Here is a 25,098-nt window from a genome sequence, read left to right as displayed (position 1 = left end):
GGAAGAAAGTAGAGAGGAGGTGAGACAAGGGGAGAGGGATTTTTTGAAAGCTAGTTTTTAATTACCACATCAGCACAGATTAAAAACATTAGCACAGATTAGAATCAAGAAACAAATAATTAATTGTCTTTTTGGGAGGTGTGGAGAGCCTAAGACGAACCATATGGTTCTATTTCATTTCAACAGAAGTGAAGAATAGGAAAAGGGTAGGGGTGGGGGCAGGGGGTAAGAGAGGGGCAGTGTGATTTAATGGAGAAAGCATTGAATGTGGAATCAGAAAAGCTGACTTATCACTTATTATTTGTCCTAGTCACTTAACCACTCTGAGGTTCAATTTCCTAATCTGTAGAGTGGTTATAAGACCTGCTCTATCTACTTCACAGAGCTATGGTGATAGTCAGATGATAACATATATGAAATTTTTTTGTAAGTATAAATCACTCTAGAAGATAGCTAGGCAACATAGTAGGTAGAGTGCTTGGCCTGGAGTCAAGAAGACATGAGTTCAAATCTGACAGTAAAACTAAAGTAGTGGAGGTGGGGGGTGAGGGAGAATGGAGGAGGGCAATAGATCTAGACAAATCTAACCACCCATGAAGAGAAATAAGTTAAAGACCTGAACAGAATTTTAGAAAAGTAAGATACGATAAATCTCTGCTGATTACTGAGTGGGAATAAATATATATTTTTCCACTGTGCACAGCACTTTTACAAAAACTAACCACATACGGGGGCAAAAAATCCTTATTAAATGCTGTGAGGACCATGATGTCAGAAAATGATGACATGACTTGCAGTTGACTTTGATTTAAGTGAGGGAGGGCTGTGCAAGATCACCAGCCTCACTTTCTCCTCCAGAGCCATCTGGGTCCAGTGGCCTGATGTTGATCAGGACAACTGGAAATGGCCCAGGATGCATTGGGAGACCCTGGCCCTTTTGGACTAAGGTCTTTTCAGGTTCAGACAGGTAACGCCCATTCAGTGAATAGGCCTCTTTAAGTGAAGGGGAAGATGGAACGGGGAGTGAAGGGCATCACCTAAACCTTACTCTGATCAGTATTGGCTCAGAGAAGGAATAACATACACAATCAGTTGAATATAGAAATCTATCTTACTGAACAGGAAAGCAGGAGGGGAGCAGATTAAGTAATGGTGGAAGAGCTAACAGAAAAGAAAGGAGACCAAGTACACAGAAGTAAAACACTGTCGGAGAGAGAAAGGGTGAAAGGAGAGAGAGGACAAATAGGAGGAAAAACAGGATGGAGAGAAATACAGTTAGTAATTATAACTGTGAATGTGAATGGAATGAACTCTCCCAAAACAGAGGTGGATTGCAGAGCAGATCGAAAACCAGAATCCTACAACATGTTGTTTACAAGAAACACACTTGAAGCAGAGAGACCCACACAAAGTAAAGGTAAGGGGCTGGAAGTAAAAAAAAAAACAAAAAAACAGAGGGGTAGTGACCATGATCTCAGACAAAGCAAAAGCAAAAGTAGACCTCATTGAAAGAGATAAGGAAGGAAACTACATCTTGCTAAAAGGTACCATAGACAATGAAGTAATATCAACACTAAACATATATGCACCAAGTGGTATAGCATCCAAATTCTTAAAGGAGAAGTTCAGTGAGTTACTGTGTCCTGACTAAACAAGAGATAGAGAGTGTTACAAAATGCAAAATAGATAATCTTGGTTATATTAAATTTAAAAGCTTATATTAAATTAAAAAGCTTTTGTACAAACAAAACTAATGCAACCAAGATTAGAAGGAAAGCAGAAAGCTAGGAAACAATCTTTACAGCAAATATCTCTAGCAAAGGCTTTACTTCTCAAATATATAGAGAACTGAGTCAAATTTATAAGACTACAAGCCATTCCCATCTGATAAATGATCAAAGCATTGAACAGGCAGTTTTCAGATGAAGAAATCAAAGCTATCTATAGGCATATAAAGATGGGCTTAAATCACTTTTGATTAGAGAAATGCAAATTAAAATAACTCTGAGGTACCACCTCACACCTATCAGATTGGCTAATATGACAAAACAGGAAAATAATAAATGTTGGAAAGGATGTGGGAAAATTGGGACATTAATGCTCTGTTGGTAGAGTTGTGAACTGATCCAACCATTCTGGAAAGCAATTTGGGCAACCAAACTATATATACCTTTTGATCTAGTAATACCACTACTAGGTCTATATCCCAATGAGATCATAAGAAAAGGGAAAGGACCTACCTGTGCAAAAATATTTACAGTAGCCCTTTTTGTGGTGGCAAAATATAAGAAATAGAGGGGATGCCCAACAATTGGGGAATGTCTGAACAAGCTGTGGTATATGATTGTAATGGAATCTATTGTGCAATAAGAAATGATAGGCAGATTTCAGAAAAACTTGGAAATATTTATACAACTTGTTTCAAAGTGAAATGAGCAGGAAAAGGAAAACATTGTACACAGGATGAACAACATTGTGTGATGATCAGCTATGAATGACTCGGCTCTTCTCAGTAACACAATGATCCAGGACAAGTACAAAGGGCTCATGAAGGAAAATGCTATCCACATCCAGATAAAGAAGATGCATCGAATGCAGGTCAAAGCATACTTTTTTCACTTTATTCTTTTTCATGTTTTTTTCCTTTTTGATCTGTTTCTTCCTTTACAACTGTGACTAATATGGAAATTTGTTTTACATGATAGCACATGTATAACCTATATCAAACTGCCTACCATTTTAGGAGTTGGGGATGGAGGGAGGGAGAAAAAGTTGGAATTCAAAATCTTATAAAAATAAATGCTAAAAATTGTTTTGACATGTAATTGGGGGGGGGGAATAAAATACTATTTTTAAAAAAAATTAAATAACCACAGAATTATATAACACTTGGGAATTTACCTGTTGAAACACACACAGGAATGCAACTTTAAAGCACTATGGAAATAAAGATAGACTTAAATAATTAGAGAAATATTAATTGTTCATGAGTATTTTAAGCCAATATAGTAAAAATAACAATACTATCTAAGCTAAACTAAACTAATTTGCTTATTCAGTGCCATACCAATCCAACTACCAAAGAATTACTTTATAGAACTATAAAATATAACTGTGAATTTCATCTGGAGGTATAAAATGTCAAGAATCTCCAGGGAAATAATGAAAGAAGTGGGAAGGAGGAGGGCCTCACAGTACCAGATCTCAAACTACACCACAAAGAAGTAATCATCAAAATGCTTCAGTACTGGTTAAGAAATAGAGAGGTCGCTATAAGCAAACTGGGAGAGCACGGAATAGTTTACCTGTCAAATTTATAGAGAACAGAAGAATTTATGACCAAACAAGAGACAGAGAACATTATGAAATGCAAAATTGATAATTTTGATTACATTAAATTGAAAAGATTTTGCACAAATAAAGCCAATGCAACGAAGATTAGGAGGGAAGTAGAAAACTGGGAAAGAATTTTTATGACCAGTGTCTCTGACAAAGGCCTCATTTCTAAAACAGATAGAGAACTGAGTCAAATTTATAAGAATCCAAGTCATTTCCCAATTGACAAATGGTCAAAAGGATATGAATAAGCAGTTTTCAGATGAAGAAATTGAAGCTATCTATATATATGAAAAAATGCTCTAAATCACTATTGATTAGAGAAATGCAAATCAAAACAACTCTGAGGTGCCACATCACACCTATCAGATTGGCTAACATGACAAAAGAGAAAAGTGATAAATGCTGGAGAAGAAGTGGGAAAATTGGATCACTAATACATTGCTGGTGGAGTTGTGAACTGATACAACCATTATACCCAAAGGGCTATAACACTGTGCATACTCTTTGATCCAGCAATACCACTTCTAGGTCTGTATCCCAAAAAGGTCATAAAAATGGGAAAAGGACCCACATGTACAAAAATATTTATAGCAGATCTTTTTGTGGTGGCAAAGATTTGGAAATTGAGGGGATGCCCATCAGTTGGGGAATGGCTGAACAAATTGTGGTATATGAATGTAATGGAATACTATTTTGCTATAAGAAATGATAAGCAGGTGGATTTCAGAAAAACCTGGAAAGACTTATATGAACTGATGCTGAGTGAGCAGAACCAGGAGAACATTGTATATAGTAACAGTCACATTGTATGATGACTGGCTTTGATAGACTTATCTCTTCTTAAGCAATGCAAAGATCCAAGACAGCCCCAAAAGACTCATGATAGAAAATGCTGTCCACATCCAGAAAAAGAACTATGCGAAGCATATTATTCGCTCTCTTTTTTTGTTTGTTTGTTTCTTCTTTCTCATGGCTTCTCCCATGGGTTCTCACATGAGTAATGTGAAAACAGGTTTACTATGAATGTATACGTAGAGCCTATATAAAATTACATGCCATCTTGGGGCAGGGGAAGGGGAGAGATAGGGAGAGTTAGAACTCAAAATCTTATGGAAGTGAATGTTGAAAACTAAAAGTAAATAAATAAGTTTAATAAATAAAATAAAAATATTAAAAAAGAGAGATTCATCAATAAAATAAATTAGATATACAACAGATGAAGGAAATAAACATAGTAGTTTGAAAAGTGTTTGAATGATCCCCAAACCCCAGTTACTTGGGTAAGAGCTCACCATTCCACATAATCTAACAGGAAAATTGGAAATCAGACTTGCAGAAACTAGGTATAGACCAACATCTCATTCCATAAAGCAAGATATACACTAAATGGATGTATAACTTAGACATAAAAGATGATGTGAAAAAACAATGTGAGAAATCACTATAGGAAATTGTTACTTCTGCATAAAAGTCAAGTTGCTAAACAGGATGCAGATGCTTAAGTGGCAGCTGGAAAAGCCCTTCTTGAAAATGGGTAGAGACTTACATGGGGAGTTTAGGCACTCTGGATAGGTTGTAAACCCTTCAGTACCCAGCCAATGGAGAAACACGGGTGGGAAATACGAGTTGGGACTAGGAAATAAAAAGCCGTGTATTTGTCTCACTAGGGGTACCTATTTGCTGGGCACCTGCTCTTGCAAGAATGTTACCAAAAGTCCTTCCTAACTCCCAGCGGCTTCCTGGAGCTCTTCATAAGATGTTTGTTTCCTAAACCAATTAGAGTTCATGACTAAACAAGGGATAGAAAGAATCACTGAAGATAAAACTGACAATTTTCATTACATAAAATTAAAAAAATTTTTACACTAACAAAACCAATACAGCTAAAATTAGAAGGAAATCAGGTAACTGAGGAAAAAAAATCTTTATAGAAAGTTTCTCTGATAAAGTTCCCTTTTCCAAGATTTTCAGATTTATAAAAATAAGGACCATTTCCCCCAATGCTAAGAAGTCAAATGATATGAACAAGCAGATTTCAAAGGAAGAAATCCAAGCTATCAACAGCTATATGAAAAATGTCCCAAATCCTAATAATTAGAAAAATGCAAATTAAAGCAACTCTGAGGCTCTACCTCATACTCGACAGATTGGTAAAGCTGGGAATACTGAAGGAACTATAGGAAAACAAGTTTTGTTGTTGGAACTGTGAATTGGCCTAGTAATTCTAGAAAGGAATTAGGAACTATGCAAAAAATTACTAAACTATGCATACCCTTTGACTCAGCCATATTACTACTAGGTCTATACCTCAAAGAGATCACAGAAAGAAAAAAAAGACTCATAGATTTATATAAACATATAACATATAAACATATTTATATTTGTATGAACATATTTATAGCATATATATTTCTTTTTGTGGTGGCAAAGAACGGGAAATCAAGGAGGCGCCTATCAATTGGGGAAAGGCTGAATAAACTATAATATATGAATATAATACTATTATGTAGTAAAAAATGACTAAAGGGATGAGAAACCTGGACAGACATATATATGAATTGAGGCAAAATGACGTGAGGAGAATAAGAACAATTCACATAATAACAATACTGTAAAAACAAACAATTCTGAAAGGCTTACAAACTCCAATCAGCACGATGCCCATGATTCCAGAGGACTGATGAGAACCATGTTACTCCCTATCTCTGGACACTCAAATGGGAATGAGACATTTTTGGGCACAGCCAGTGTGGTGATTTGTTTTGACTATGCATATTTGTTACAAGGGTTTTATTATTATTTTTCTTTTTGGTGGGGAAGTGGGATGTGGGAGGGAAAGATAATAAACACTTATTTTTAAAAGTTTAAAAAATAAGTCTTGAGTACAGTTTCAATAATTTTTAAGAAAAAAAAAAAGAAACCTAGCTTAAACTGTGTTGGTGGATCCTTAGGCTACTGCTCTCACTATACCTTCAAACCTTTTCTCAAAACCTTCCATGTCAGTCAAATATATTAGCTTTAAAAAAGCATTTAAAGTAGTCTTTAAACAGCTCATTCAAAGGTCACAAACTGCATTCTAACCCTAAAATAAAACTGCCTTTTTTTCCTAGTCTTCATGGTCCTTGACCTCTCTGTAGCACCTGAGACTACTGGCCAACCCTTTCTTCCTGACACTCCTCCTGTAGATTTCATGAACTTCTCTCAAATGCCAGGAAAACCTGGGTCCCTGTCCTGCCCCTGACACATACTGGCTGTGTGATTCACAATAACTAGGCTTAAGAGAAAGTGCTGACCTGAATCAGTAAAGGGAATTTCCTTATCTGGAGTTCTCTACACCAATGTTATCACAGGTCCACAAACTATCCTGCCCTCTCTGACATCTCCTTTTCTATTTCTTTCACTGGCTCCTCACTCACTTTTTAATCCCTTTAGTTTGTTGACCCCAAGGTTCCATCCTAGATTCTGCTTGCTCGCTCTCTCTCTCTCTCTCTCTCTCTCTCTCTCTCTCTCTCTCTCCCCCTCCTCCCTCCCTCCCTCTCTCCATCTCTCCATCTCTCTCTCTCTCCCCTTCTCTCTCTTCCCTTGCTCACTCCCTCTGCCAAGGTCATTCACTTCCACAGTTTCAATTGCCCTCTTTAGGAACATAACTCCTAAAACCTTAATCTCTGACTTCTGACCTGACTTCTCTTCTGACAATAGATCAGCATTTCCAGTGGTCCCCTTGACATAGAATACAGGACTATTCTACCACTACTTCAAACCCAACATATCCAAACCAAAGTTTATAATCTAGTCCCACCTAAATCTTTTCTTCCTTCTGACTTTACTATTTCTGTCCATGGTATCATGCTTCAGGAAGTGAAACTTTGGCATTATCCTTGACTCCTTCTTCTCTCTCACCTTCCCCATTCAACTAGTTACCAGAAATAATAAAAACTCACATCTCTATAGTGCTTTAAAAGTTTACAAAGCATATTTTTTTTACAACAACCACAGAGCTAGGCAGAGCAAATACCATTATACATATTGTATAGATGGAGAATATGAGACTCAGAGGTGACTTGACTTGCCCAAGATAACACAGCTAGCAAGCAGCATAATAGTTTTACATATTTTACAACATATTTACAATTTTATTACAATTTACAATTACAATAATTTTGCACATACATACATATATACATACAAACATACATATATACACACACATACACATACACACACCTATTTGTGTCTAATGGTGACCATCTTTGGGGGGGAGAAACAAATTTACATAATAATTTTGTATATTTGAAAGGAATAGCAAGTTGTGCATAGTAGATTTGCAGTTTCATGTACAATCATCTTTTTTATTGTCTCTGCTTGTTTTATTCCATAAATTAAAAACAAAATAAACTAAAAGTAGAAAAAAATCCAAGCCTCTTTCACCTATCGCATACCGTCTCTCAAATTTCAAGCTTGCCTACCAAGTCTTGTCGATTCTAATTCCACATCTGCGCCATCTGTCCCCTCCTCTCTATTCCCACAGTCACCAACTTAAAATAGGTCCTCCTTCTTGCTCACTTAGACAAATGAAACAGCCTCTCATCAGATCTTCCCACCATCATTTCCCTACCCCAGTCCATCTTCATATAAGGACCACACTAATCTTTCTTATGCAAGGAGCTGGTTGCATCATCCCCGTAAGGTTCAAACTCCTTTGCCCGGCATTCAAGACTCTTCACAATTTGGTGCTACCCTACTTTTCCTACCTTATCTCCTCTCTGCACTCTTTAGTCTCCAGTCAAATTAAACAGTCCACAAATGCCCTCTGTTTTCTTGTCTTCATGACTTTTCTCACACTGTAGCCTAAGCCTGAAATAGTTCCCTCACTTCTCTTTGCCAAAGAATTCCTACTTCATTCTCAAACCTTTACTCAAATAAGACCTCCCCCAAAGAAACTTCTCTAATCCCTAGGCTCCTTTCAGACCTCACATAGCCCTTTGTTTAGGACCTTTCAGAGGCCTAAAAGCTATCTACATTTCTTATCTTCCCACCAGACAGTAAACTCCCAGGGACTTCTTTTTAATCTTCCCTAGCACAGAGTTCTACACAGGCGCAAGCTAAATTGAACTGAACAGAATCAGACATTGAGACAAGGCCTCAGATGCTGACTTGATTCTTTATTAGGCCAACTACAAGGCTGAGTCTATCCTAGTAAAAAGCTGCGAGATAACCATCTCCCACTTGGCTGCTTTGTTCCTGTAGCAGTCCCTGGTAAGTAGGTCAAAGGCTTTAGCAGATGCTGTTGTGTCCATGAAGGGCCATTTTAAAGTCAATTCCAATCGTAAAGATATTCTCTTCAGGGACTTGTATTTTTTTCACATAATCACATTGGCTTACACTTTTAAACTTTCAGATTTGCAAAGCATTTTTACATGCATTATCTAGCAATTCTCATACTATCCCTATGAGGTAGGTAATGCAAATATTTTACCTGTTGTAAAGGGGATTGATTCAGCAGTCACATCTGTATCCCAAGTTTTTGACTTAGGGAATGGAGAAAGCAAAGGCTGAATCAAGAACCACATGCCCCGTTGATAGGTCTCCCTTCTGATCTCAAAAATTTGAACCCAGGTCCTTCTAACTCCATGTCTAGTACTCTTTCTGTTACCCCACGCTGACTCTGACTAAAGTAATAAAATAATTTATAGAGTAATTCTAAAAAAATAAAATTTAATTCATTTGGAAAGTACCTCCAAATGGTCAATAAAATCCTATTTAATTATACTATTTTCCTGACATCATTCTATTCCCCCCCCTTTTAAATAACCCAGTGAAAGTCTATTAATACAGTATAGCTAGTTAACCTAATTTAAGATCACAGAATATTATATTTGGAAGGTACCTTAGAGGTCAACTAGTCCAACTTCGTCATTTCACCAATGAAGAAACTAAGGCCCAGGGATGTGAAATAGCCTATCTATGATCATACGTGTGGTAAGTGATGGAACTGAAATTTGAACCTAGTCCCAATGGCTAAGTATTTTCCATTACACCATCCCACAGAGCTAAGTTTAACCAGCAACTGTCTTCATTTGTGATATGATTGAAAAAGAAAATCTTCCTCTTCCACAAAGCCCATGTATAATTCCTTTTAAACATGCATTCAGACAGATGGAGATTTTTTTTTCATTTGTACACTTCACTTTTATTGCTGTGTTTTGTTTTACATTGCAGACATATATAGGTTACTCCCCCTCCCTGAGAGGTCTCTAGTAACAAAGTACAACGGTTCAGTAAAATAAGCAATATGGTGACCTTGTCTGAAAGTTCAAACAACATTTCACATCTATAACATTCCCCATCTCTCGATTTTTTAATGAACAGAAACCTATTTTCTTTCCCTTGCAACCTGGATCCCATTGGGGGAAAAAAGAAACTAATTCCTTTTAACAAATATGCACAGTCGAGCGATACAAATTCTTCAGTGGCTGTATACCACACACACACACACACACACACATAAATCTAATGAGAGAGAGAGAAGTATGCCTCATTCCACACCCTAAGCCCATCACCTCTCTGTCATATATAGCATATTTCATTATTGATCCTCTAGAATGATAAATGATCATGTCGATTTTAGTTCTTAAAGTTCTCAAAGCTGTTTTTGCAATGTTGTTGTCATATAAATAGCTCTCCTGATTCCATCCACTCTATCCTGCAACAATTTACAAAAGCCATGAAAATTGTTCATTTTTTTTATAATATTGATATTATAAGAGAAATTATTTTTCTGGTTCTGCTCACTTTACTCTATATCAGTTTATCTAAGATGAAACTATCTCTTTCCTCACTTTAAATATATATATATATATATATATATATATATGTATGTATGTATGTATGTATATGTATATCCCTCCCACACCCACTGAGAAGGCAAGCAAAATTATATCAATTATACATGTGAAACATTTTCATATTAGCCATATTGTGTGTAAAAGCAAAAAAAAGGTAAGAAAATTATACTCCCATTTTCACTCAGTGTTCATCAGTTCTCTCTCTGGAGGGAGACAGCATTTTCTCATCATGAGTCCTTTGGAATTGTCCTGGATCACTGCATTGATCAAAGTAGCTAAATCTTTCACAGTTGGTCATCATTACAACATTGCTGTTGCCATGCACAATGATCTCAAGGCTTTTTGTGCTTCACTTTGCATCAGTTCATATGGGTCTTGCCATGTTTTTTTTTTTTTTCTGAAACCACCCCCCTTGTCATTTCCCATAGAACAACAGTACTCAATCACAATTATATGCCACAACTTGTTTAGCCATTCCCCAACTGATAAGCAGCCCCTTAATTTCCAATTCTTCGCCACCACAAAAAGAGTTGCTATAAATATTCCTGTACTTACAGGTCTTTTTCCTTTTTCTTGGATCTCTTTGGGGCACAGATCTAGTAGTAGTGGTATTGCTGGATCAAAGGGTATGCACTATTTCATAGCCTTTTGGGCAGAGTTCCAAATTGTTTTCCAGAATGATGGGTCCACAAACAGTCCATTAGTGTACCTATTTTTCCCATGTGAGGTGGTACCTCAGAGTTGCTTAAATTTGCCCTTCTCTAACTGATTTAGAGCATTCTTTCATATGTCTACCCTTGACTTTGATTTCTTCTGAAAAGTGCCTGTTCATATCCCATGACCACTAATAAATTGGGGAATGGCTCTTATTTTTCCAAATTTGACTCAGTTCCTTATATATTTGAGAAATGGCAAAAAAATTTTTATATTACTTCATTGTAGTTTCCCTGATTATCCCTTTTAATTAGGTCTGTTTTTACTTTTGCTTTGTCTGAGATCATGACTTGCTACCCCTTCCTTCAGCCAAAGCGTAACAGATTCTGCTTCAGCCCTGTATTTTAACTCTGTGTGGGTCTTTCTGTTCCAAAAGTGTCTTTTGTAAACAACATATTGTCAGATTCTGGTTTCAAATTCATTCTGCTGTCTGTTTCCATTTTATGGGTGAGCTTGTCCCATTACCATTCACCATGCATCCCTCTTTCTCACCCCTTCGTTTTTTTTTTAGATCACCACCCATACCCATATGATTCATACCTATACCCTTTATCTATGTAGACTCTTTCTGGCTGCTCTAATAGTGATAATCTTCTTAAAAGTTATATGTATTATTTTCTCATATAAGAATGTAAACAGTTTATCCTTATTGAATTCTTATGAGTTCCCTGTCATGTTTCTTTTTATGTTGAAAAGTCTTGTGTTTGAATGTCCCATTTTCTTCTATTTTTTTCATTCTTTTGACTTTTTAAAATTATTTTTTGATGTCTCATGGAGTCATTAGTTTCCACTTGCCCAATTCTAATTTTTTAAGGAATTATTTTCTTTGGTGAGCTTTTGTGCCTCCTTGTCCATGTGGTTAATTCTGCTTTTTAAAGAGTTCTTTTGTTCAGTGAATTTTGGTGTTTCTTTTCCTACTGGGCCAATTTTGTTTTTTAAGATGCCTCTTTGACCAAGTTGTGAATTCTTTTTTCATAATTTTCTTGTATCACTCACATTTCTTTTCCAAATTTTTCCTCTACCACTCATCTCTTTCTTTAGCTCTTCCAGGAATTCTTGTTGGACTTGGGTCCAATTAGCATTTTTCTTTGAGGCTTTGTTTGTGGCTGTTTTCATGCTGTTGTCTTCTGAGTTTATGTTTTAATCTTCTCTGCCACCATTGTAGCTTTTTATGGTCAGGTTCTTTTTTTATTGTTTGCTCATTTTTCTGGCCTATTTCTTAACTCTGAACTTTTATCTTAAAGTTCATCTCTGGTCACCTCGGGGTGGGGAGGCATTGTCACATGCTTCAGGCTTTTCTGTGCTCTTTGTTTCACAGCTAGTTCTGGGGGTGTGCAAGTTTTTGCTGCTTCCACAATGGTGTAATGCAGGGAGCGGTGTTGTAACTGCTCTACTGGTCCATGCTCTTGTCTTTACCAATGAAAGACCCTTCCTCCCTTGTAGCTGCTATCACTCCTCTTGGCCCTGGAACTGTGACTCTGTCCCCTGATCTCCTATAGCCACAAACACTAATGTTCCTCTTTGTCTGAGAACTGTGACCCAGAACTGCTTATGGGCAATGGAGTTGCAATCAGCATCACCTGTACCCAGTGCTAGCGAAAGGTCCCTTGTAATCTCCTGACCAATCTTCTTGTCTACCTCTCTTACTGCCTCTGGACTGAGAGCTTCATAAGCTGCTGCTACTGCCACCACCACAGCAGTAGACTCCAAGGCCCACTGCTGGTGCTGCACAACATGGACTCTGGGCAGGCCCCCACCCCAGTGTCACAGACCTCTCCTGTCAACCTCCTAAGTGGTCTTAGACTGTCTCACTCTGACCTTTTGTTGACTCTGTCACTCCAAAACTTGATTTGAGGAGTTAATTTTAAAGTTGTTTAGAGGGGAATGTTGGGGGAGTCTAGCTGGGTTTTGACTATACTCCACCATCACGGCTCCACCTCCTCTTTCCTCCCTTCTTAACAGTATGACAGTATTCAATATTACAACTTATTAAGCCACTCCTCTATTGATGGGTATCCAGATAGATAATTAAATATGGTGATAAGCTAACATGTTCATAGATGATGGTGTTTTCTTTCAATGTTTATCTCCCCTTGCTAATATCTTAAAAAGTAGAGACAATTGTAAGCCAAGAAAAAAAAGAAAACAAAACACTGAACCACTATCCCACAAGACATGAGTATTTCCAGTATTGTTGATCATTTTTTCTGATACATCCATATTCTCTGGTCCAACTTTTGACAGCACACAGGCTAGATAAAGTTTCCTTAGTCATACCACATCTCTTCTCTCACTCCATATGTCTACATTCAATGTAAGCCACAGATAAAGACATTCTGCCACCAATGACTGTTAACAAAAAGCCTAATCATGGTTTTCCATTTAGGACCTCCTAAAGGCAAACCTATCTCCCCAGACCTATCCTGGAAAAATAAAATCACAGATTTAGAGCAAAAAGGAACCTTAAAGGCCATCTAGTCCATCCCCTCATTATACAAATAAGGAAATGTAGACAGGAGAGGTTAAGTGATTTGCCTAAGGTCACACCAATAGTAAATAGTAGAACCAAGATTTGAACCAGGTCTTCTGACTTCAAAGTCAGTGCTCTTTCTATATACCATACTGCCCATGAAGGAAAGGGTTTTTTCCTATGGGATAAATATTCCATAGTCTAGTCTTAATTTGTTCCAAATATCACAGTTTATAGATTCAAGAGCGGAAAAAATCCAGGAGTGGCTGATCAGTGACTTGCATTTGATTCTGATGTGCTAAAAATATTTTCTAAAAGTCTACAGTTTTAGACACTGAGATCACACCCCTATCAGTTTTAAATTTTTTTTTCCAATTTTTGACTTTCATTTTCCAAATAGTTGAGGGGTGGGGCAGGGAAACATTTTCCATAAATAAATAAGTGTCGATTATGTTCCATTCTTCTTGTGCCACTTATTCCTGGCCATTTGTCCAGTGATGACACACCATGCATGGGAGGGGACATTACATTTTTTTCACAGAAATATCACTGGCTGTATTTTCTGGGGGATAAGATGTTTTTCAAAAAAAAATTCTCTGATTATGTATGTAGAGGCAGGGGAAAATGCTTGACAATTGAAAAAAATTATTTTAAAAAATTTAAGGAGTTTAAAACGACACTGATAGATCATTTTCCGCTATAGACTCCAAAATAGATTTGATGGAGAAAATAAAATCCTATCAGGGCTACACCAGTGTGGGTTGGTCAAAGGTTGGTGTGAGTGATGTAGGTTTCCATGTCCTGTCTCCTAGCTCTGTAAACATAGACAAGGTATTAATCTCTCTGAACATCATCTTTTCCCCTCATATATAAAAAGGAAATAATATTTGCAATGTCTATCTCATAGGGTTGTTGTGAAGATAGAATACCATAGCTCCTTCCTGAACCATGACCTTTATATTAGGTCCAAGCTCCCTGCCCCTAATTCCTGGTCTAGTTTGACTCGGATAAGAAGCCTCTATAAATCTACTCTGCTTCATCCTAAACTCCATCTGGGACACCATAAAACTGCCCTGTATCCATCTCCCTTGACCACCCTTCCCCTGTGTGAATGTATCACAACTTCAATAAGATTTGCTTGCTTTACTTTCTCTCTATCAGCTCCCATCTTGTTCTGCATTTTTCCAGTGGTAGTGGGCCTCCCAGTGACGTCAGTTCTTCCCTTCAAAGCATGAGCAGTTGTCCAGGGCTGTGACTGAGGATTCAGCAGCTGCAGCCACACTTATAGCCCAAGGTTTTGACTTAGGGAATGTAGAAAGCGAGGGCTGAATCAGAAGCCATGTGTCCTCATGACAGGTGTATCCTCCTTCTCCCTAACACCAGGGCTGTGATTAGAGGTCCTCTACTGAACTACATGCCCCTTGGGCTTTTTTTCCCAGGCAACATAAGTGGCAGACAGAAGAGATCATTGCCTCTCCCTGTATGGGACTTTGTATTTCAAACCTTCCTAAGTGTATTAAGACGGGACCAAACAAGATAATACATGTAAAATGCTTTGTAAAGTCTAAAGCATTATACAAATGTGAATTGTTCTTATTTCAAGGACCTGTGGTTTCACTGCTATGGATACCCTTTCTACTGATAAGGACTATTAACTCCTCTCTAACTTAGTAACCAGTCTTCATCAGTGGCTGAAGCTCAGCTATCATCCCCTATAGCCAACTTGGGCAGCCAAGTGGTGCAGTGAATAGATCACCAGGCCTAGACTCAGGAAGACTTCCTAAGTTCAAATCTGGCCTCACACATTTCCCTGCTGTATGACCCTGAGCAAGTCACTTAACACAATTTGTCTCAGTTTGCTCATCCGTCAAATAAGCTGGGGAAGGAAACAGCAAACCACTTCAGTATCTTTGCTAAGAAAATCCCAAATGGGGTTATGAAGAGTTGGACGCAATAGAAAAAATGACTGATTTGAACAAAAAAAAAACCCAACCTTCTGGTTATAAGTCCTTCCCCATCATAACATGGCTGATATTCTGACATAGGACCTATCACCAGTCCTGTACTCAAAGTATCTCTGTGAATTAATTTCCTCATTTATAAAATAAACAGGTTGGAAGAGATGATCTCTAAAGTGTCTCTAGCTCTGAATAGCTTATGCTCTCTTCTTCTAGGTGAAAATCATCTATGGGAGCTGCCACCCCCCCACCTTCTCCTATCACCACCTCTGACTGATGAATCTTAAATCCATTTCCTGCATGTAGCAGAATGCAGTAATTGGATGCCATGACTACCATGATAATGGCTTATATATAGAGCTTTAAGGTTTACAGAGCACTCTCCTTACATTATGAATCAAGTGGTAAAAATACTATTATCCAGGCACTTAATAAATGCTTATTGATTGATCACTCATAATTTTATCGACAAAAATTCAATTCAATAAATTTTTATTAGCTACCTACTATGTGCAAGGCACTATGCCAGGCAATGGGGGTGGTGGTGGTAGTGATGGTGGTGGCACAAAACAGTTCCTGTTCTGAAGGAGTTTACATTCAATCTGGAGAAAACATGCAAAGAAAATTAAAGGAAAAATATGCACAAAGTAATTTTCAGGGATAGGACACATGTCTAACATGAAGGACAGTTTGTTAACCACAGAGCAGGGACTTGACCAGACACAATGGCAGGTTAACATAGGACTGGATAGAGATACAGGAGGGATGGGGCTGAGAAGTATGGTCATGAGGGAGCAGGAAGTGGTGTTCAGGAAAGGAAACATCAGTCTAGGCAGGCTACCTGTCTGAAACATGAGGATTCTAAGTGGAACCACAAGGTAATAGATTCTTATGGCAAATTAGGAATCCCTAAACAAGACTTGGAAAGTTGGATCTGCTGGAAGGTGAGTGGAGGATTACTTGCAATGCATATTCCTGAGTCACGTCACTGAAGGCTAGCTGAACTTGACACTGAAATGTTAATGACTGCTTTGAGTCTGTCCATCAGCCAGCTACCTCCATATCCATCTAACCGAACCATCATGTTTCTTCTTTTCCATAAGAAGAATGTGAAATATTTGTCTTAAACACTACTAATATCTAGGAAAATCATTATTATCTACAGCAGTGGTGTCAAACTCAAATAGAAATGGGGGCTGCTCACCCATAAGGTAAAGATCCTTGTGGAACACATATATTTTTTTTCAGTTGAAACTTTTTTTATTTTTTAAAAGAAGTTATTTTATTTTCAATTCATGGAACAAAAAAAGCATTTCCATAACACAGTAAAATAAAAAAAGATGATCGCACATGAAACTGCAAATCTACCAAGTACAACTTGCTTTTCCCTCCAAATAGCCAACAAAGTTATCATGTAAATTTCTTTTTTTTTCCTTTTTTTCTCCCCTCCTACCCCCACCCTAGAGATGGCTATATTGACTTAGTTTTAAAATGTGACACTAAGTTTTATTGTATTTTTATGTGTCTTGTTAAATATTTCCCAATTATATATTTATCTGGTTGAGACAGCACTCTGGAGTGCAGCAGGACACTTCCTGGGCCCATGTAACGCTACTTCTGCTCTACAGCAGATCCCTGATGACCAGTACAGTAACCCTGTCAGAACAGGAAAGAAGGTGAGTCTGGCCATGAAGTCATGTATGTCCTACACTATGCAAACCTTAAAATGCCATGTAAAATGTCAGCTGTTATTATTCATGTATGTAGGTCTCATCTTACTTAAGCCAAACTGTTCTTAGAGAACCGACTATTACACGGAGAATACTCATGTAATTTAATGTTACCTGATAGTCTTCCACACATCAAAGCCATCTAGTGGTTTCGTGCTATTTGTATGTCCGCCAGCAAGGTTGACTAGAGTAGGCAGCCAGTCAGAAATGTGGATGAGTTCCCAGCTTTGCGCTCCTTTCTGTCTCAGTAAGGGGCTGGCTACGAAGCCTACTCCTCGAATTCCACCTTCCCACAGTGACCATTTTCTTCCTCTGAGTGGCCAGTTGTTGCCCCCAGCCAAAGTCTGTCCACCATTGTCTGGAAAAAAAATTAGATATGTGTATAAAGACCATGTTAGCATATACAGATGTGATGAGATCTTTTAATTCTCCAGGGGTCTGAGGCCATTTGTGAGGTGGAAATTCAGTAATAGTAAATCCTCAAGATGGATCTATGTCTCAAAGAAGTGGATTTTGTATCAGAATTATTAATGGAATTTTGTGTAGCCTAAAACCCATAGACTATGGATATTGAAGCATGATGTTTAGATGAAAAGACTAAGTCCAAGTCACTTTTTAGTGTACTATGGCTCTCAGTAAGAGAGTTAACAAGATGGTCTGATTAACTTTAGGCTATATGTATTTTTTTTAATTTCTGTTGATGTATTTGTCTTTATATCACCTTTATTTCTGAATAGGTGCCTCCTACCCTCCCTAACCAGGAAGCTATACCTTGTAACAAAGAATAAAAAAGAAATAGGGAAAAATGAAATTCAGTAAAATTAACCAACACATTGAATAAATTAAGTTGTCTGGTTTTTGCTGATTTACTACAAAACTCTAAATGGATATTCCACAACTCTCACAGTAATCTGAGATGATCAAGTGTGTAAACTGAGGATTTATTCAATGGGCTAAATTAATCTACAGGCAGCTAGGTGGCACAATGGATAGAGCACCAGGCCTGGAGTCAGGAAAACTCAAGTTCAAACACAGCCTCAGATACTTACTAGCTGTGTGGGCCAGTCGCTTAACCCTATTTGCTTTAGTTTCCTCATCTCTAAAATGAGTTGGAGATGAAATGGCAAACCATTTCTGTACCTGTGCCAAGGTGAGATAGGGTCATGAAGAGTTAGATACGACTAAAACAACTGAATGACCAAAAGAACAGCCATTAAACAAGAAAAAGTACTATGAAAGAGTTCTCTGCTCAAGGCAGATTGACAAGCTGGGCTTGTCTGGGATATTGCTGGAGATCTGTGCTATTTACTTTCCTAAATGACACAGGGAATGAAGAAGGTAAGTGAGAGAAGTGTTCCTCAGAGTTCAATAACTGAGGAGACTCATAAGTCATCACCATTACCCAAAGAAGCCCCATGACAACTATGTGCCCTATAGAATTTAAAACAGTAAAATAAGATATTCTAATACAGAAATTCAAGCTCTTGAAGAGCTACAGGCTTTACATTGTAGCACATACTTAGAGCCACTCTACCAAACTCCCATTCACCCTGGCTGGTTGGGTTCCAAGAGGGAGGCAACCACATTTCCCTTGTAGGTTCTAAGGGTAGCTCCAAGGGGTTGCAAGTGTTGATTTTCCTCCAATACTATAATTCATAAGCCCAGTGGTGGGCTTCCTCCTATGATTAGCAGTTGATATCAACCAGTCAATCAGACTTAATTCACTTTTGTAAAGGGTTATTTACTCAGGTGGTGTAGTAAGAACAGTTGGTAGAAAATAATCCCCTCAAAAGTCTCTGATATGCTCCCTCACCAGAATATACAGGCTGCAGGAGAAAATGGACTCAAACTGAGAGAGTCCATGGGACAAAAGGGTAATTCCCAGCTCCCAGTTTTTTCCTTTCATGGGGTACTCATGAAATTCCCCTTGGACATGGTACTGATTTTTTGTGGACCTCCTTGTAGAACAAGAGTTCTTTTGTATCATGGACCATCTGGCAGTTGGGTTAAGCTTATGGAACCTGTCTCAGAATGTTTTTAATTGCATGAAATGAAATATGAATAATGAAATATATTTCCATTACAAAAAAAATTAACTGAAAGTTTTATTTATATACACATGTACATACATATATTCATACACAAACACACATATATATTTGTATATATAAAAACACAAATATATGTATATATGTGTATACAGACATATATATACATAGACACACCCACCCACCCACCCACATACACACACACACAGACACACACACAGTTAAATGGAGAGAGAAGAGATAGAGAGAGAGATCATGGACCCCAAGTTAAGAAGCTCTGGAAAGGGTGTTGAACCTGCCTTTCTTTAGTAAGTTCAATTCAGGGGTGGGGAACCTGCAGCCTCAAGGCCACATGTGAACTTCTAGGTCCTTGGGTGCAGCCTTTTGACTGAGTCCAAGTTTTACAGAACAAATCCTTTTATTAAGGGGCCATGGCTAGGATAACTGTCTCCTCACTTGCCACTAGAACCTCTTGGGTTCAAAACTGGTCTAGGAAAGGTGGTGCCAAGATGGCAGAGAGAAGGCTCACCTGAACTCTCCCCAAAATCCCTCCAAAGACCTTTAAACGATGCCCTAAAACAAATCCTGGAGTGGCAGAACCCACAAAAAAGCTGGGGCGAAACAATTTTCCAGCCCAAGGGAACTTAAAAGTTCAGTTTGTTGCACCATGGTGAGAGTAGAACACAGTCTAGTGCAAGACATGCCAGTGTAGACCAGGCCCCAACAAACCAGGAGTAGGCCTTGGGAGTAAATCAATCAGCAGCCACAGTGACTGCTTCCAGAGCTCTCAGCCCACAGACAGGGGGTCGAACAAATGGTCAGAAGGAAATTATAGGGTTCTCTTTGCTAGCACTGAGGGCAGGACTCTGTTGCTTTACCCATACTCAGATAAAAGTTGCATTCCTGGGTGGCAATACTAGGGCAAGGGGGAACACTAGCACATCAGAGCTTGTGGCCACAGTAGAGCAGGGACCCTCATCACAGTTCCAAGGCAGAAAATAGTGCTTATGGTCACTCACAGACCAGAGCATAGGCCAGGAGGGTAGTAAACACCTCTCGTTAGATCATGCCACCTTGGAAGAACTGAAAACTTTTTTTTTGGAGAAGGGAAGGCAGGGCAATTGGGGTTAAGTGACTTGCCCAAGGTCACACAGCTAGTAAACGTGTCAAGTGTCTGAGGCCAGATTTGAACTCAGGTCCTCCTGACTCCAGGGCCAGTGCTATACTCACCGTGCCACCTAGCTGCCCCAAGAACTGAAAACTTAAAGGTTCCTAGAAGTATCTGAAAACAGATGCACAAAATCCCTGAAGAGTGGGACAGTGCACCCTCCACTCTTAAAGCAGAGTCCCACTTTTAGCAAAGAGTTAAAAGTCAAGAAATAAGCTGGGAAAATGAGCAAATAGCAGAAAAAAAATTCTGACCACAGAAAGTTACTATGCTGACAAGGAAGATCAAAACACATATTCAAAAGAAGGCAGCAAAGTCAAAAGTCTAAATCCAAAGCTTCGAAGAAAAATATGAATTGGTCTCAGGTCACGGAAGAGCTCAAAAAGGATTTTAAAAATCAAGTAAGAGAAGTAGAGGAAAAATCAGGAAGAGAAATGAGAGTGATGCAAGAAAATCATGCAAAAAGAGTCAACAGCTTGGTAAGAGAGGCACAAAAAATACTGAAGAAGCTCACACTTTAAAAAACTAAGAGAGGTACAAAAATCCAATAAGGAAAAAGCAGAAACTGCCCAAATGGAAAAAGAGGCACAAAAATTCACTGAAGAAAAGAGCTCATTCAAAAACAGAATTGGCCAAATGGAAAAGGTGGTACAAAACCTCACCGAAGAAAGTAATTCCTTGAAAATTAGAACTGAGCAAGTGGAAGTTAATGACTCTATGAGACATTAAGAAACAATAAAACAAAACAAAAAGAATGGAAAAATAGAAGACAATGTGGAATATCTTATTAGAAAAACAACTGACCTGGAAAATAGATCTAGGAGAGAATACTGGACTTCCTGAAAGCCATGATCAGAAAAAAGAGAGACCCTAGACATAATCTTTCAAGAAATTATCAAGGAAAACTGCCCTGATGTCCTAGAACCAGAGAATAAAATAGAAATTGAAAGACTCCACCAATCACCTCCTGAAAGAGATCCCAAAATGAAAACTCCCAGGAATATTATAGTCAAATTCCATAGCTCCCAAGTTAAGGAAAAAATACTGCAAGCAGCCAAAAAGAAACAATTCAAGTATTGTGGAGCCATAGTCAGGCTAACACAAGACTTAGCATCTTCTACATTAAAGGATTAGAGGGCTTGGAGTATGATATTCTGGAGGGCAAAGGAGCTAGGATTAAAACCAAGAATGACCTACCCAGCAAAACTAAGTATAATACTTCAGGGAGAAAAAATGGATATTCAATAAAATAGAGGACTTTCAAGCATTCCTGATAAAAAGACCAGAGCTTAATAAAAAATCTGACTTCCAAATACAAGACCTGAGAGAAGCATAAAAAGGTAAACAAGAAAAGGAAATCAAAAGGGGCTTAATAAGGTTAAACTATTCACATTCCTACATGGGAAGATGATACTTGCACCTCATAAGAACTTTCTCATTATTGGGGCAGTTAGAAGGATACTGAGGACATGGGTGTGAGTTGAATTTGATGGGATGACATCTTTAAAAATTAAATTAATGGGTGATAAAAAGGAATGCACTGGGAGAAAGGGAGAGTGGGAAGTAAAACAGGGTAAATTATTTCACATAAGAGAGGCAAGAAAAAGCTTTTACAATGGAGGGGAAGATGGGGGAGGTGGTGAGGAACACATGAACTTTACTTTCATTTGAATTGGCTCAAAGAGGGAATAACATACACACTCAATTGGCTATAGAAATCTATCTTACCCTATAGGAAAGTAAGAGGGGAAGAGGATAAGAGAAGGGGCGGGGGTTGCTTATAGAAGGGAGGGTGGATTGGGGGAGGCAATAGTCAGAAGCAAAACACTTTTGAGGAGGGACAGGGTGAAAGGAGAGAGAGAATAGAATAAAAAGGGGAGAAATACTGTTAGCAATCATAACTGTGAAAAAGTTTTTGAAGCAAGTTTCTCTGATAAAATTCTCATTTCTCAAATACATATAGAAATGAGTCAAATTTATAAAAGAGCTATTCACTAATTGACAAATGATCAAAAATATGAACAGTTTTCAGATGAAGTAACCAAAGCTTTCTCTAACCATACGAAAAAATGCTCTAAATCACCAATGATTGTAGAAATGCAAATTAAAACAATACTGAGGTACTACCTCATGCCTATTACACAGGCTAATATGACAGAAAAGGAGAATGAAAAATGTTGAAGGATATGTGGGAAAATTGAGATACTAATGCATTGTTGGTAGAGTTGTGAATTGATCTAATCATTACATAAAGTAATTTGGAACTATGCCCAAATATTTATAGCAGTTCTTTTCTGATGGCAAAGAAATGGAAATTGAGGGGATGCTCATCAATTGGGGAATGGCTGAACAATTTGTGGTATATGATTGTGATAGAATACTACTGTGATAAGAAATGATGAGCGAGATGCTCTCAGAAAAACCTGGAGTCACACAAACTGCTGCAAAGTGAAATGAGTAGAACCAGGAGAACATTATACACAGTAACAGCAATATTGTAAGATAATCAATTGTGAATATCTTAGTTATTTTCCGTAATACAATGATCCAAGATAACTCTGAAGAACTTATGATGAAAAATGCTATCCATCCCCAGAGAAAGAACTGATGGAATCTGGATACAGATCAAAGCATACTTTTAAAATTTTCTTTATTTTTCTTGGATTTTTATTTTGGTCTATGTTTTCTTTTACAACATGACTAATATGGAAATATGTTTTGCATGATTACACATGTACAACCTATATCAAATTGCTTGCCTTCTCAACGGGAGAAGGGGGAGGGGAGTGAGGGAGACAATTTGGGACTCAATTTTTTAAATGAATGTTGAAAATTGTTTTTACTTGTAATTGGGGAAAAATAAAATATTAAATAAAAAACCAAACAAAGAAGTAAACGAAAAAAAAAACAACAACCTGGTCTGGTATTTTATAGAAGACCTACCAGGGCAAGAACAGGTCTTAATAGCCAATAACAACAAACCCTTTTTGGCGCATCAGTACATTTTATCTAACGTTCAAGGGTTTCTCAAACCTAGCCCAATGCCCTTGTTTGATGATTGATTAAAATAAAGACATCTAGGCCTTGCTCACTCCTAGTTCATACTTTTAAGTGGGACTAGGTGACTCACTGATTGATTAAATGAGCCCCCACTCTTACATCTGGAAGAACCCATGAAATGGTCAAAGTAAGCCTATAGACACAGACTAAGTTCTGTGCTAATAGTCTATGTGCCTCTACTTTTCTAAGGAAATATAAAAACTTTTCCAGATTCTCAGAGAAAAATGGCTAAGGAAAAGCCAACTCTGAAAATTAAGCTCTCTTTGGGATATTCAGGGCAAACAACTGTGCTAGGTAGAATGGAGTAAAAGACACATTTCCTACCCTTATTTGAATTTACAATCTAGAGAAGACAACAATAATATGAACGTGCAGAAACACTGAAAATATGTAAATATATACAGCTAATTTTGGCTATATATGGTACAAAATATAGGTAAAATTCCCTCATGATGAACTTCACTGGGACTTCCACACTGTTTTATAATAATGGAAATTAGGTAAATTGAATACATTGCTAGAAAGCACATGTCAAGTCTAAAGGACTAGAGATGAAAGATAACTAGTATTTAGCTTATTAGTAACAGGGAATTGGCAAGTAGTTTTAATTCAGAGGAGAAAGAAAAGAGGTGTCAGGCACACATCATGCCATTTCCTTTCTTCTCTCAATCCCCAAATCTTGTTTTCTTTGGCAGGGAGCTCGGAAGTTTCGATGGATTTGGTTTAAGCAGTCGGGTTTTTGTGGTAGAAAGATCTGTTGAAGGGCCATTGAAGCTCATTAGCTGCCAAGACCAGTCAGTTCTACCTCCTTGACATCTCTCACATCCATCTCCTTTTCTCTCACAAAGCCACCCTTCATAAATTCTTACCTGGATGACTTAAATAGCCAATTAATTAATTTACTAATTAATTCTTATTAGTCTTTCCCTCCTCCAACTCTTCCTCCACACAGCTATTAAATTGATACTCTTATAATACAGCACCATTCATGTCTTTCCCTTCCTCAAGAAGTTCCCTGTTGCCTCTTAGATAAAGTATAAACCCCTCTGACATTTAAAAGCTCATTACAATATAGCTGCAGCTTCATTTTACATCATTTCCCCTCACATGTTCTATGCTCCATTCAGTGCAGTCTATTTGTTGCTCCCTCCTTATGACCTTCTACCTCCCATGTCTTTGTACCCAGATTGCCCTTTTCCCTTCTCTTCTGCCTTTTAGAATACTTAGGTTCCTTCAAGGTTCAGCTGAAGTGTGACCTCCTTCAAAAGGCTTTTCCTCATTCCCCCAACTTTTTGTGTCCCCCCCCCCCCATCACTCTGTATTTGGTTTGTATGTATTTGTGTTCACTTATGTGAATACTGCATCCTAGTAGAATGGAAGCTCCTTGAGTGCAGGGACAACCTCACTCTTGTCTCTCTATCTCCAGTCCCTAGCACAGTTCATGTAACATAGTAGGCTCAATAAGTGCTTGTCGATTGGCTGATTGAAAGGGAAGAGATTAAAGAGCTCACCTACAACTCAGCTTAACTATCTTCTCTCTAACAACAATGAAAATAACACTGAATCATTATACATGAACAGAACCCAGAGGAAACACCTGCTAACCAGTTGCTTCTATTATGATATTCCACTAAGATGTCAGAATAATGTAATACAAGAGAAAGAGTTTTCGATTTTTAATCACAAGACCTGGGCTTGAATCCCAGTTCTTCAACTTACTACTTGCGGGAAATTGGCCAAGCCACTCAATTTTTTTCTGGGCCTCA

At 37.9% G+C, this 25,098-nt stretch overlaps 1 protein-coding gene across 1 annotated transcript in view; it reads right to left on the bottom strand.

The window, feature by feature from the left end:
* ARSB (arylsulfatase B) overlaps window positions 1-25,098 on the bottom strand; it is a 231,377-nt gene that overhangs the window by 95,623 nt on the left and 110,656 nt on the right. Inside the window, exon 5 of the mRNA XM_036768105.1 lies at window positions 17,171-17,414. Within this exon, the coding sequence (XP_036624000.1) occupies window positions 17,171-17,414 (244 nt within the window). The remainder of the gene's footprint in view (window positions 1-17,170; window positions 17,415-25,098) is intronic.

The sequence above is a fragment of the Trichosurus vulpecula genome, chromosome 1 (assembly GCF_011100635.1).
Source record: "Trichosurus vulpecula isolate mTriVul1 chromosome 1, mTriVul1.pri, whole genome shotgun sequence".
NCBI lineage: Eukaryota > Metazoa > Chordata > Mammalia > Diprotodontia > Phalangeridae > Trichosurus > Trichosurus vulpecula.
The sequence above is the reverse complement of the archived record's forward strand: the minus strand, read 5'-3'. Positions and strand labels throughout refer to the sequence as shown.